Below are 14065 nucleotides of genomic sequence, written 5' to 3' on the forward strand. Positions count from 1 at the left end.
TAATCTTAAACATTTTGAATAATAAGGTCACATGAAATAAATGAAATTTGTAAACAAAAAATAAATTTATAGTTTTGGAAAAATGTATAAATTTAAATTTATATGTACTTTTGTTAAAACACCTCTTAAATAAGCCTTACAATAATTATCACTGACTAACCATTTCCTAGCACTCATGCCATTTGTCAAAAAATAACTCTAATTATTTTGCAAGAGTTTATTTCTAATAGGAAAGATATAAATATTTAATATTAACAGGGAACGATGATATGAAATTCAAATGTTTTAAAATTTACTTAGAACATTTATTTTGTGTCTATGAGTTTATTTACTTGAAATTGAAATACATATTACCAATAGATTCATAACAAAGAGCATAATGCATTTTATATATTATGGATATCTGGATTTTTTGTGTGGAAATATAATATTCAGCTTGCAAGAAAACTTAAAATGAATCAAAGCAGCGCCAGCCGCCAGGGTTGATGAATTTTATTAAGTAGGATTCAAACCTCATCTTCATTTAAAAGCATATTTGGTACACCATCCTCAATTGGGAATTTTCTGCCAGTTTCTGGGCACTCCAGTTCTCCCTCAATGACTTCAACCTTAAGAAAAGCATAGAAATTATAATAAAATAACTTTAAATTATTTTTTATTTTACCTCCAAGACTATGTGGTGCACCTTCTTAAGAAATTCGTCATTTTTTTCATATTCTTCCACGTCTGAGAGATTTCGAGGAACATCTCCGATATGACCAATCTGGGAAAGTTTGATTCAATTAAAACTATTTAATAAAACACGCCTTAATTTTATACACGAACGTTTTACGCTTTAAACCGTTTCAGGAAATCAGCAATTTACACACAAAACAGGTACAAAAAAATGATTTCAATGTATTTCTGAGGAAGAAGAGGCGACTATGTATTTAAATTTAACTTACACTTTCTGCAGCCTCCCAGAGAGCATTCCAATCTAGTTTTTGAATAATCCTCACAGTGAATTCTGAGTCAAAATCACAGTTGATCAGTTTAACATTTTTGGCCTGGAACGAATGGAACAAAAAATTTTAATGTTACACTCAAAATATAACGTATAACTTACCAGAATTTTAAGAGGGTAACCAACGGAGACTCCTTTTATGCATCGCGAAGAGAGCATGTTGTGAGTTAGAAGCTTCATTTTGCAAAATAATTTCTTATGCACGGAATTTATTCACTTTTGTGTGTGAATTTCCAAATAGGGAAAGTTCCAATAGGGCAAAGGGCAACTCCTGTGCCAGGTTCCTCTCCGATACCCGGCGTGCAGCAACCAGCAAGGGCAAAGCAAAAAGCAAAAAGTAAACAAACAAATTCTCCGGCCCTTGCGCTCAACTTGCGCTGGTTGCGCTGGATGACAAGTTGCCAACCTAGTCTTCATGCATTGCTCACTTGTTATTTAGCACCCAATTAATATAATAGGTTTATATGGTTTATATTCATTTAAAAAATATTTTATTGGAGAAATTATGGTTTAAAATTAAAGGAGACGAATTTAATCGAAAACGTTTTGAATTCATGCAGTACTTATATTTTCATCATGGTGGTCACTCTTATGTATACATTTGACATTTGACAACAAATCGATAATAAACATGGCAGCTCTCTGGTGATATCAACAAGTTGCATCTTTTATTTTCTTTCGTTTCTTAGTAATTCGGTTCACAATGGAAGCGGAACCGGACTCAAAGCATTATGAACAATTTTTACAAGAGATCGAGGGCACGGATGATTACTGGGGTCCAACTTTCAGGTGAAAATTTGAAAAATTTGTGTCCAATTTTTACGCCCACGACTGAACTATGTACATAATTTTGAGACCTTTTTAAAATGTAATGAAGTGCAATGTAGTGCGTTCATTAGCATAAATATTATATTCTAGTGTGATAGTACAGACCGTTGTTGCATATTTTTTGCATTACAAACATTATCGTCGTTATGTTATTTTTAAACATTTCTGATCGAGGAGGTTTCAATTTTTGGGTTTTTGAGGATTGAATCAGATTTAATTTTTGCTTTATGCATACTGTGCATCTTAATTTAACAAATGTAAAAAATAGAAAATAATTTTTTTTACTTATAAATTAATTTTGCTCTTAGGCTTGGAACTTGAAGCTTAATTTTTGGGTATGTATTTTCAACAATTCCGCTCAACCCCTAAGTCTTGTAAAATAATATGGCGCCAACATTCAAAGTCTGACGCATGGCTAGTGTCTCGTCTTCGATTTTCGATAATTGGAAAGGCTTCTGCGCACTGGAAGAATTTCCGTGGAAAAGTTTGATGAAAAGATTGCTCACCAAAGAAAATTTTGACTTTTAATAAGGCTAGAAATGTCAGACAGAATCACAGAATCTGCTAGTTTATATTCAATTGCCTCTGACTCGCGTTATGAGCATTTGCTGTACGAGTTAGAGACCAATGACACTAGCAGCGTTGGATTGGTCATAAGGTATATTAGCCGGAAAATGCGTAGATTAATCCAATTAGAGGAGCGTAGAATTCAGATAATATTTTTAGCAATTCAATTATTGGCTTAATTTAGTCTCAATTATGTGAGCCAAAAAGGCAAAGAAGTAATTTGGCTTCATGCATTTTTGTGAGTTGGTCTATAATTAAATTTAATTTTTTTCCAATTTAATGACTTAAATTTTGTAAATTATTATTGCCACTAAAATAAACTTTTCTATATAAGTGACAAATTCATCTTTATGATTATTTTCATTGTTATATTTTAATTCAAATTTAATTCTAGCAACTAAATATCAAATAACCAAATTTTTTCACAATATAATATATCTATAATTATTTCAAATAATTTTTTAATGAGTAGCGCGTAAAGTTAATTTGGCTAATTTTAACTTTGAGTGCTCAGCATGGGACCCAATACGCAACGGCTATTTCTGATACCCCTGCTCAAACACAGCTAACCATTTCCTTCCCTTTATCGGTTTCCCAAGCCTAAAGCCAAATCCTGATAAGAGTATCACTGTGGCTAGAGCTATGGAAGAGTCGGCAGCGGAAAAATATTTTGCCGAGTTTTTGTCCGGCTCTAACATAGAGTAAAAAATACACTTAAATTGCATTGAATGAAGCAAAAATTTGTGTGTCTGTAGAAATAATTAGAAGGTAATTTGCAGGGCCATTTACGATGGCGACGAGCACAAGAGTTTCATGGAGAAGCTGGATGCACGGATCAAAACGCATGACAAGGACATCGAGAAAATGTGCAATTTCCACTATCAGGGCTTCATCGACTCAATCAGGGAACTCCTCCAAGTCAGGACCCAGGCCCAAAAGTTAAACGTGAATAATCAATGTTTTATTTACTTTGCAAATATTCTTATCCGCTAAATCTTGCAGGAAGGCGTTGTGGGAATAAACACGGAAATTCGAAGCTCGGCTGCTGCTTTGGCAGCAAAGGGTGAGGAGTTGTGTAAGGCGAGAAAAACCGAACACAACATTGCCACGGCCATCGAGAGCCTCTCCTTGTGTCTTCCTGTTCTCACAACCTATGCAAAGCTGCAGAAGCAGATGGCTGAAAAGCGGTTGGTTTATGAAATATATCATTATTTTAATCAATCTTAAAATTTTTATCCTCCAGATACTACCCTGCCTTGAAAACGCTGGAAATGCTGGAGCATCAGTACTTACCCCGTGTGGCTAATTACAGATTCTCACAACAAATGAGAGAAAACATTCCAATGTGAGATTTAATTTATGGGAATTAAAACAAAATAATAATAATTTTCTTGGTTTTCAGTCTCCGTGAAAATATCAAGGATGCTTCGATGTCTGAACTGAAAGACTTTTTGGAAAACATTCGAAAGCTTTCCCCGAAAATTGGGGAGGTTGCTATGAAACATGTAATTATTCATTATTGCCATCTAATTTAAAATATTTAATAATTTTAATTTCTCTATAGACCAATGAGCTGCTAGCTAGTGATCCTGTTGCAGTCGTCAGGAAAAAGAAGCGGCAAGCCCCTGCGCCCCCAAACCCTTTTACAGGGGAGGTTGAGCAGAACTTCAAGAACGTGTCTCTTGATGCAAGTTTAGACGGCGATGACGATTTGAGTGCTCAAGATATGATCGATTTTTCACCAGTTTACAGGTGTCTTCATATTTACACTGTGCTAGTAAGTGAACATTTTTTATAGCGCACTATTGTTGACCGTTATTTTTGCTCAGGGATTAAGAGATCTCTTTGAGGACTACTATCGGAAGCAAAGAAAGAAGCAGGCCCTGTTGGTCATTCAGCCCCCAACAAATATGGTAAGCAATCCAAATTTAATATCATTTTATTATTAACTTTTAATGATAATGTTTACAGAATAGAAAAACGGTCTTTTTATTTTATATTTTCAATATTAAACAATTTTTATAAATTTCTTTGCTTAGCATGAGAGTGTTGCGGAGTACAAAACCTACATTCACGCTATAGTCGGATTCTTTGTCATCGAAGACCACATTTTAAATACAGGCAATGGCCTAGTCACTAGGAGTTACTTGGACGAAGTTTGGTCAATGGCATTAACAAGCATCGTCAATGCTCTGCGGACACACACTGTGAGGAAAACCTTTCATTCCAAAATAATAGATTCCAAGTTTTTTTATTATTACTTGTAGGCTTACTGCACAGACGCCACATTGATGCTGAAAATCAAATACCTGATAATGATTTTTAACAATACACTGAGAGTAAGTAAATTTCAATTAAGAGTAAATTGTATTAGCATTGAAATTGTTTTATAGAACTATGGCTACTCTGTCGTCCAACTGACGGAACTTCTGGCTGAGATCCGTGAGCACTACAATGAAGTTCTTATGCAGCGGTGGGTCCAGGTGTTCAGAGAAATTCTAGATGAAGAGAGTTTTTTGCCGATAGAGGTGAGGCTTTGTTATTTTGACTCGGGAATCGGTAACTATTTATTTTTCAAGGTCCAAACGAGTGATGAATTTGACGATATAGTCAACAATTTCCCTTTTGTGGATGATGGTTTACAGCAAAAGCCGTTCCCTAAACTATTTCCATTTTCCTCCATGGTTCCAAAAGTTTATCAGCAAGTCAAAGAGTTTATTTATGCATGTTTGAAGTTTTCAGACGACTTGAACTTGAGGTACTTAGGTTAAAAATAAAATCACAAAATGTAAGTAAAATTTGTGATCATATTTTTCAGTCACGAAGAGGTGTGTGAAATGATCCGAAAGTCAACAAATCTTCTTTTGACTCGTACATTCAGTGGTTGTCTCTCGTCAAGTTTTCGAAAACCTAGTCTTGGGCTACTGCAAATGGTTCAGATCATTTTAGACACTGGCTACTTAGAACAAGCAACAGTATATCTTGAGGAATTCGTTGCCAACATCACAGGGTTTGTCAATTTTTCCGAAACAAATTAAGTAAAAAAATATTTTTAATTTTTATGTAGAGCCCACGTCGAAGCTCAGTTTGTGTCCAGAAATGGCCCACCAGCTATGTTTCGAGTTGCCCGAGCAGATGCTGAGCAGCAGATTATTGAAAAGCTTCAAAAGAAGCTTGATGAATTTATGGAGCTGGAAAATTATGACTGGATGCTAGGTGAGCCACAAGGACATGCTTCAAGTCACATCGCCGACATGATTGCTTATTTGCAAAGCACCCTACAAGCCTTCAATCAATTGCCAGTGAGTTTTTATAAATTGGTATTTATTTAACTGAAACATAATGCTATTTTGCTCACAAGGTGGCGGTTGCACAAAAAACGTGCAAAGCAGCATGCCAGCATTTAGCAGATGGAATGCTTCATCTGTTATTACAAGAGGAGGTTCGACAAGTCTCTTTAGGAGCTCTCTCGCAACTTAACTTGGATATAATACAATGTGAACGTATGTCTTAATCAGAGATTGTTTAAATTTGATACTAATGGTTATTTTTATATCAGAATTTGCTGCTTCTGAGCCAGTGCCGGGTATTGAGGAAGACGCTTGTCTGCAGTATTTTGCAGAAATGAGACAACTTCTAGATCTGGTCATGACATGGGACTGGCCAACTTACTTCCACGATTATGGTCAAGAGACGAGCAAATATCCGAATGTCAATCCTAACAATGCCATCATTTTGCTTGAAAAGTAATTCAAGGACATTATTGAGGCAATATTAAATTACTGTTATTTCAGAATGAGGGAAGCGGACAAAAAGACTGTGTTTGCAGTTTTGAAGAAGAGTGAGAGAGACAAGAAGAAATTATTGGAGACGGTCTTAAAACAACTGCGCCAGCTGGCTTCAGCTCCAATTCAGCCCTAGATAAAATAATGGCTTAACCAAAGAAAGCATTTCTTGTTATCTAAAGCCTCTTATCCCTTGTTAAATTCATTCTAGATATCATATAATTTAAAGTTTTTTTTTAGAAATAGTATTTTATAAAAGTGCCTTAACAGCTAAATAAATTATACTTTGTTAGCAGAAAATAATATAGAATAAAGCTGGAATAAAGAAACTATAAGTGACGGGGCAATTTTATTTTAATGAAGTACTTCCCCTAAACAGGTGTTTTTGTTAATTATATTATTATTTTGTCTTTTAAAGCTTCGAAAACATTAAAGTTTGCATGAATTTTCATATTCCAATTGCTTACATTTACATGTCAAATGAAAATTACTTATCACTCCTTTTTCATTACAATGCCAAATTCAATATATGAACTCAATCTTATACTTAATTTGATCTTACTGAACGTTTTATAATAAATAAGAGAGTGGAGAAAAGAACCATAATGGTTTAAATAAATTACAAAATTTGTCATTCTAATCTTCTTCGCTCAAAATAAATTAATTCAGATTGGGAACTTACGGAAACAGTCATTCGTAAAAAAGATGTTGTTTTTGAATTCCGACTTCAAATTCATTCATAAAGCAACATTATAGCTCAGTAACCCTTCTTGTTTCTCTGAGGAAGGATCGAGTCTTTTGCATAATTGAAAAATGCAAGTAAGCCATATTTCTTTCCCTTTCTGGAGAAATAGCTGCTCACTACATCATCATCTGGAAAATTTAATTATGAATATAAAGCATAAAAAAGAAAAATAATTAATGTAAATTACCGTGATGTCTAGATTCAGAGACTGTTGGCAGGGTGTTCTCATTTGCAGACAAAGATACAAACAAAGTGAAGGGCACAAGCCAAAGGCAAATTGTGAAATATCCTAAAACCTATAAAAATAAAACATTACAATAAATTGAATTTTATGCAGAAATAATTTTCTGCTTTACCTCTGAGAAGGCAAAGTAATGTGATGAAAAGTGTTGAAAGGCAAGGTAGTGGTTGACAACCAGCATCACTGTAATTTTTTTGTTATTAACTTATGTTAAATATAATTATGATTTTTCAATACTAAAAACGTGATGATTTTTGATCAATTATCAACAATGCATAATGTATCAATTTATATCTGCATTAAAAACGTCTCTAATAAAATTACATCCTCACCTACAGTTGTGACGAATGACGGAGAGAGGACGTCAAAGAATGGGAAAGTCTGGATTATGCACAAGTGTGCCATTTGACTAATGATCCCACAAAAAACTAAGGTTTTTGGAAGGTCCTCAAACAAGAGGAATATTGTGTAGATTCCTAGAACGACCTGAAAATAATAGACATTAAGCAAAAATTTAATAATGAACGATTCATAAAATAAAGCTTAAAAACTTAATCATTTTTGTGGGATTCAATATACAAATTAATTTAAATTAAGTAAAACATACCATTGTCATCCACCAAATAACCTTCCTTGTAGTTGTGGTGTATTCTTCTACTAACTCAGCTAAATAATAAAGCCCAGCAGCTGAAAAAAATTAAATTGTTAATAATAATTTTGAGTACAGCTAGTTTATACTTTTTTAAATATTGAAATGTCTTAACGGGAAAATCTAATATAATATCTGAAAATGTTTGTTATTTTTTAAATGTAAAAAATTTAATTAATTTTTTTAAATTAAAATTGCATTCCAAAATATTTTTAAATTAATATGTACGTATAATTTGTTGAAACTTTATTGAAAATTTTACTTGCCTACTGCGACTGTTACAAAGACTATTTGCAAAATCATTGCAACCCAGCTCAATAAATACAAAGGCCACATCTTTCTGCCGTTTTGAGCCCAGCTCCTTTCAATTTTTTTTTTCTTCTTTTCGGCTGAACCTGAAAATTTTTATTTTCGTCTTTTATTTCGTGGCATGACTAATGCCTTGCGATAAAATTTAGCGCAGTCCTTAAAATTCAACAAAAATATAAATGTTATCAATAATTAATAACTACCTTTCGATGAAAATAAATTGCCAAGACTAAAGTTGCAGCGCAGCGAGCTGCCGACGTTTGTTTTTAAAATCGCATGCAAATGTGGGGTGGGAGGGTCGAGCCGCAGCCGGAAATCATTCAGCATCTCTGCAAGCAAAAGGGATTTTCATTGGCGCTTGTCGCAACACAAAAGTGAATCAGCCAATAAGAAGCGCGAAAGAAAATCATCATCAAAATCATTTTTATTGGATCGTGGTGTTATTTATTCCTGTGTTTTGTTTACGAAACGCAGGACGCCGGCTGAATTTCAAACAAAATATAATTTTCTCACTTTTGCAAGTACACAGCAGTGTTTCCAAAACACCCGTGAACTATGTCCGACGACGAGGAATCTGTTTTTATCAAGAAATCAAAAAATATTCACTATGGATCGCTGGAAGAGGGAGAAAGGGCCAAGCTGACAAGTTCGCTCTCCTCGGTGATGGGCCCTGACTTCAACAGCCTGGTGCCGACTTCAGATTTGAGCAATGTTATGATCTCTAATGGTAGAATTTTTTTATTTTTTGCCTTCTAATTTTATTGACTTTAGAAAAAAATTGCAGAGTACCTTGATTTGGAAAATGCTGTGAACAGGGACAGGTCGGCTCTTCTGGAGGAATTCGAGAAGCGGAAATTGAAGAGACAAATTAATGTCTCCACAGATGACGAGGAGGTGAAGAAAAACCTTCGACATTTGGGAGAGCCCATTTGCTTGTTCGGTGAGGGTCCAGCAGAGAGGAGAATCCGTCTTAGAGAGCTACTGGCAACGTAAGTCCTTATTTTCATGGAATGTTATTGCTTTGAATTCCATTGTTTTAATGTAGGCTAGGAGAAGATGCAATCAAACGAAAAAGAGACGATGAGGAAGAAAAGACCGAGAAGGTTGACAGAGACCAGGATAGCCAGACGTGGTACCACGAGGGACCAGACTCTTTACGTGTAGCACGGATGTGGCTTGCCGAGTATTCACTTCCTCGAGCCAAAGAGCGTCTGGACAGGGCCAGGGAGTTAGTCGGAGTGGATGACATGACAAAGACTGCCAAGAAGCAAGAAATGCTTAAAAAACTTCACGCCATGAGCATTTACTGCAGCCAAATTGGAGACACAAGGCCAATTTCCTTTTGCCAGTTTAGTCCTGATAGCAAAATGCTGGTCACCGGCTCATGGTATGTAATTCGAATTAATTAATTGTTTGTTTTACTCAAATAAAATATTCTGCATTAGGAGTGGACTCTGCAAACTGTGGTCCGTTCCCAGTTGTGAGCCAATTTTGACATTCAAAGGCCACGACTGCAATGTTGGTGCAATTGTTTTCCATCCTGAAGCCACGCTCCGAGAAGGTAAAAGGGTGTGCGACTTAGCGTCATGTGCCGTTGATGGCTCAGTGAAGTTGTGGACTCTGAACAGGTGCATGGAATTAAAATTTTAAAAAATCCTTGTATTATAACTTTTCGATTTTCCATGCATAGTGAGGAACCTCTAGCCAATGTTGAAGGACATGCTCCGAATAGAGTATCTCGACTTGCTTTTCATCCATCGGGCCGTTTTCTTGGCACATGTTGCTACGACAATTCGTGGAGGTTATGGGATCTTGACCAGTGCCAAGAGGTTCTTCATCAAGAGGGTCATTGTAAACCAGTTTATTGCATTGCTTTTCAAGTGGATGGATCTGTGTGTGCCACGGGGTAATATACTAGCCAGCCAAAGGAATTTTTATTTATTTAAATAAATTTTGCAGTGGCTTGGATGCATTCGGAAGAGTGTGGGACTTGCGGACAGGTCGGTGCATCATGTTTATGGAAGGTCACCTAAAATCTATTTACGGCATAGATTTTTCCAGTAACGGGTAACTTTTTGTTCTTGATTTTCAATATATTAAATACTTAAGCAATACATTAGGTATCACATGATTACTGGAAGTGAGGATCATTCCTGCAAAGTTTGGGATATGAGAAAGAGAGCTTGCATCTACACAATACCTGCCCACTTGAACCTCATCTCGCAAGTAAAATATCAGCCAGGCAATGGGGAGTTTATGGTCACTGGATCGTATGACACAACAGCAAAAGTAATCTTTTTTTTTAATTTTGGAATTCTATTGTTTATTACTTAATAATTGCAGCTTTGGTCTCATAAAACGTGGCAGCCGCTCAAGACACTGTCTGGTCATGATGGAAAAATCATGTGCGTTGACATTGCACCAGATTCAAATTACATTGTTACTTCATCATATGATAGGACATTTAAGCTTTGGTCACCTGAAATATAATTTTGTATAATATCATTTTTTGTCACCACTTCAACAATCCCCATTATTTTATAAGAAATATAAAATATATGACAAGAACATTTTTCGTGTTTATGTATATAATATATATGAGAAACCAAACTTAAAATTTTTGAATTGACTATAATAATGATAATAATATCTAATACGTACTTGTAGATTAAGATTGATGTGTTTTTAAAAATTAGCTTTGCTTTTTGTCTCTGTATGGCACGGTGTCGCCTCCCGTCGGCGGTTTCAAGAAACAACTTTAACTTTCATTCTGGTTTCTTCCATTCATCTGGGAAGCCGCAACGAAAGACAACAAAAACAAGTTACAATTACACAACATCGCAAATTATCCTTGCAATACACGATGAGTCCGATTATACCGAACGAAAATCTAGATAAATTCAAGAGAACAGAATCTGGTAAAGGGCCCCACGGATTAGGTATGCAATATTTCAGTTACGTACGAAAAGTACAAAATAATGTTTGTATTGATTCTTGTTTTCAATCTCACTATTTACAATTAGGAGATCCTGACGATTTATCCTTAAGAAAAGTTGAGCAGCAAGTCCTCATTCCCAAAATTATGAGAGAGCGAGCCAAAACCGAGAAGTGCGTTGCTGAAGTCAAAGGTGATTATTAAAAAAAAAAACATATTTCTATAAAATGCTGACGCAAATTAAACTTTTCTTTTAGCATTTACGGAGTGCTGCAGTAATTCGAGCCTGGCAATGGTTTTCTCCTGTAGGAAAGAAAATACAGCTCTTCGTAGCTGTATGGAGAGGTGGTATGCAGACGAAGAGTTCAAGCAACAATGTACAAAAATATTTCTCGATGAACGAAGTGAATTCCGTCGAACGGGTTTAGAAAAAAAGTATAGAACACAGAAAATGTAAGCGAGCACGTTCAAAAGTGTTAGAGTAATATTTGTTGAGAAATAACGCCTTTCAGTTGTTGATTTGTATATTGCTTAATGCATTATAATGTATTGTTAAATAAAAGCCTTTGCCCTCTTATAGAGTAAAATGCAGTGCATTTATCAATCGGAGTCATCTGCACTTGACAATTCATCTTGCTTGGAATGGGCGCCTGACCCTGGTTTCAGTGCCGCTCTCTTAAAAAGTCTTGTTGAAATACTTACCCCTGAGAACCAGTCTAATGTTTCAATTGAAAACTCGTCGGCCCACGAAACTCTGCAAATCACAATTTCCTTTAAAAAAAATTGTAATTTTTTTACTTATAGTTCAATAAAAAATTACTTTGCTTGTAGCCTCAGCAACTCTATTTAAAGTGAGCAATCTTTGCCACGAAAGCTTCTCAACGTCGCTTTCGACCAGGACAATGCTTGAAGCATGGTAACGACTAGGACTGTCTTTGTAGATAACTGAAAATTATAATTTTTTTTAACAATATTTACGAAAAAAAAGCTTTTATTACCATAATCTCCTCCTAGCTTGCTGCCTGATCGTACCACCCATCCTTTAGATTTTAGATAATGGTAAACGACATATCTAATTGGAAAGGTGGGCTGAATGTATGAGAAAAGGGCCCAAGAAAATGTTGGAGTGAGGTCAATCAGCACCTGAGGACATAAATATTTATTATTTATTTTACACTTTATTTAAAGTTTTGATTCATCACATTATTGTTTTGAAGTCCAGATGGTCCAGGTTGAGGGCTGTTCTTGGTATTATTTTCAAATTCGTGTAATATCACCTTCGACACAGAAATACGAAGACAGCAGAGGGCCCACGAAAGGAAGAAAGCTTCTTCGAGGCTCAAAGCTAAGGATTCATCACAGCTCTTGGAGGGCAAGGGTGACATTTGTGGCTCCCTTAAAAAGAATCAAATGCTAAATAATAATTTTATTATACAATAATTATTTTAAGTACCAATGTTTAATGAGATTAGCTTTGCTGTCTTGACAATCGGTGTCCTTGATCACAACTGCAAAGTCTCCCTCGTCACATAATTTATCTTCCTTGGACACCTCTCTTGTATCTTCTATGCTCATGTTTATGTACGTCTCCTTTGCTAATGGAATTATTTGCATTTCTTCAGGTTTATCCTCCTGGTCTTCATTTTCTTTGCTTTCCACCATATTTTCTTGAACATCGGAAGACTTGACGACAGGTGGCTCATCATTGATGATTTCAATATCGTCGTCTTCATCGATACAAACTTGAGTGACTTCAGATCCGGAATTGTGATTCCCACGATCCTTGCTTTGTCCGTTACCATTCACAATAGAAATTTCGTCATCAATGTCAATCACTTGAGGACTTGATGGTTTGCATTCATTGATCTTCGATTCTTGCTCCTCCATGCTCCAATTGATGAATGGTGCATACCAGCTTCTCCCTTGACGAACTCTAACTTCTTGCTCAACTATTACATCATCGTCCACATTGCTGTCTATATCCTTGATTTCATCCACTTGTTTTGCACCCTGGTTAAATTCTGAACCATTTTCAGCATGACCATTGTTCTCGCCGTCATACACCACATCAGACAATTCCAATTCTCCATCACTTTCACTGCTGTTCTTCCCAGGCTGGGCATCTGCCGATTGTTCGGACCATTTCAAACGACGGTTGTACTGACGCTGACGCAAAATGGGAGGTTTATTGGAGTTGAAATGCCTAGTTAACGGGTTTCCAAACGATCCCTAAAAAAAGGCAGTTGTTATTATAGCTGTTAAGAGAACTCGTTTATTTATTTTATTTTTTTTTGCTACCATTGAATAAAGCGCTTGAGCATCTTCTTTATTGGGCACAATTATAGTGTGACCCGTAAAGATTCCTGCATAACAAGGCCATGTTTGAGTGCTAGGTGGAAAACCGGAGAGATCCTCAATGACAATAGGCAGTGGGTGGTGTGATGATCGAGGGACCTGACCATGATGCTTTGGTTGAAAATTGGTTAACTTCTGCCTGTTCTTCATAATAAATTCGCTCTGCTACATTGGTTGCAGTTACCCTAGGAAATGATGAGCATATTTTTTAATTATTATTTTAATTAATATTTTATGTATGCATTAGAATTTATGAGCATAAATAAATGCCGGTATGTAATGCATAATACACAATTGAGTGATTTAAATGCTGTGATTCATGGCCATCTATCATTGAAAAAGAAGCTAGTCTCGGTAAATAATATCCATTTTCACCTCTTCGTAACCTCTACCTACGGAAAAAAATTCGCGAACTTTTCGTCTCGGCGTTTTTTTGCAAATCAGCAAACCATAGCAAGCAAAAATCAAAACATAAAAATCAAAGTGTGGCGTGTGGCAAGGAGGCGTGTGGCATAACTTCTTGTCACGGCCTGTTCACTCCTATGCGCAGGTTTGTACCACTGTTCATACTTGTGAACTGGCTGGTCACGTGACCGTTTCATTGGTTGTTATCATTATTTCGTTTTCCAATAGATGGCGCTAGAAGGC

The 14065-nt window shown here is 35.8% G+C and overlaps 6 protein-coding genes across 11 annotated transcripts; 3 read left to right on the top strand and 3 right to left on the bottom strand.

The window, feature by feature from the left end:
• Positions 1–8: 8 nt before the first annotated feature.
• LOC132196793 (multifunctional methyltransferase subunit TRM112-like protein) lies at positions 9–1390 on the bottom strand. Its single transcript, XM_059619683.1, has 4 exons — positions 1106–1390; positions 945–1046; positions 665–763; positions 9–608 (listed from the first exon to the last, which is right to left on the bottom strand). Exons 1-4 carry the CDS (start codon positions 1181–1183, stop codon positions 507–509), a joined length of 381 nt encoding a protein of 126 aa, XP_059475666.1. The 5' UTR covers positions 1184–1390; the 3' UTR covers positions 9–506.
• A 232-nt stretch (positions 1391–1622) lies between these two features.
• LOC132196682 (exocyst complex component 6) lies at positions 1623–6524 on the top strand. Of its 3 annotated transcripts, none has more exons than XM_059619497.1 (16): positions 1623–1792; positions 3178–3343; positions 3401–3585; positions 3642–3743; positions 3801–3903; positions 3963–4175; positions 4228–4311; positions 4438–4605; positions 4666–4737; positions 4792–4926; positions 4978–5156; positions 5217–5408; positions 5466–5700; positions 5760–5901; positions 5958–6144; positions 6193–6523. In XM_059619497.1, the coding sequence occupies exons 1-16, from the start codon at positions 1707–1709 to the stop codon at positions 6317–6319; spliced, it is 2376 nt and encodes a 791-aa protein (XP_059475480.1). In that variant the 5' UTR covers positions 1623–1706; the 3' UTR covers positions 6320–6523. The 3 variants fall into 3 exon arrangements, with proteins under 3 accessions (XP_059475480.1, XP_059475470.1, XP_059475488.1); XM_059619487.1 differs by lacking the exon at positions 1623–1792 and adding an exon at positions 2241–2489 and having other exon boundaries at positions 6193–6524; XM_059619505.1 differs by lacking the exon at positions 1623–1792 and adding an exon at positions 2942–3099.
• A 312-nt stretch (positions 6525–6836) lies between these two features.
• LOC132196765 (protein TEX261) lies at positions 6837–8471 on the bottom strand. The gene is made up of 7 exons (XM_059619631.1): positions 8331–8471; positions 8085–8213; positions 7777–7856; positions 7502–7655; positions 7285–7352; positions 7116–7224; positions 6837–7056 (listed from the first exon to the last, which is right to left on the bottom strand). The coding sequence occupies exons 1-7, from the start codon at positions 8452–8454 to the stop codon at positions 6941–6943; spliced, it is 780 nt and encodes a 259-aa protein (XP_059475614.1). The 5' UTR covers positions 8455–8471; the 3' UTR covers positions 6837–6940.
• Positions 8472–8539: 68 nt separating this feature from the next.
• LOC132196729 (U4/U6 small nuclear ribonucleoprotein Prp4-like) lies at positions 8540–10690 on the top strand. The gene is made up of 8 exons (XM_059619566.1): positions 8540–8854; positions 8912–9116; positions 9173–9514; positions 9573–9755; positions 9818–10033; positions 10087–10194; positions 10248–10416; positions 10471–10690. Exons 1-8 carry the CDS (start codon positions 8683–8685, stop codon positions 10615–10617), a joined length of 1542 nt encoding a protein of 513 aa, XP_059475549.1. The 5' UTR covers positions 8540–8682; the 3' UTR covers positions 10618–10690.
• LOC132196704 (tRNA-splicing endonuclease subunit Sen2) lies at positions 10462–13966 on the bottom strand. Of its 4 annotated transcripts, none has more exons than XM_059619546.1 (8): positions 13810–13955; positions 13361–13602; positions 12516–13291; positions 12265–12457; positions 12061–12205; positions 11883–12007; positions 10789–11833; positions 10462–10606 (listed from the first exon to the last, which is right to left on the bottom strand). In XM_059619546.1, exons 2-7 carry the CDS (start codon positions 13565–13567, stop codon positions 11663–11665), a joined length of 1617 nt encoding a protein of 538 aa, XP_059475529.1. In that variant the 5' UTR covers positions 13568–13602; positions 13810–13955; the 3' UTR covers positions 10462–10606; positions 10789–11662. The 4 variants fall into 4 exon arrangements, with proteins under 4 accessions (XP_059475529.1, XP_059475521.1, XP_059475514.1 ...); XM_059619538.1 differs by having other exon boundaries at positions 10463–10606; positions 13814–13966; XM_059619531.1 differs by having other exon boundaries at positions 10463–10606; positions 13793–13953.
• Positions 10887–11963, top strand: LOC132196788 (COX assembly mitochondrial protein homolog). Its single transcript, XM_059619669.1, has 3 exons — positions 10887–11066; positions 11151–11255; positions 11320–11963. The coding sequence occupies exons 1-3, from the start codon at positions 10991–10993 to the stop codon at positions 11517–11519; spliced, it is 381 nt and encodes a 126-aa protein (XP_059475652.1). The 5' UTR covers positions 10887–10990; the 3' UTR covers positions 11520–11963.
• Positions 13967–14065: the final 99 nt, after the last annotated feature.

Source organism: Neocloeon triangulifer, unplaced genomic scaffold (assembly GCF_031216515.1).
Source record: "Neocloeon triangulifer isolate White Clay Creek 2 clone unplaced genomic scaffold, ASM3121651v1 ptg000001l, whole genome shotgun sequence".
Lineage (NCBI taxonomy): Eukaryota > Metazoa > Arthropoda > Insecta > Ephemeroptera > Baetidae > Neocloeon > Neocloeon triangulifer.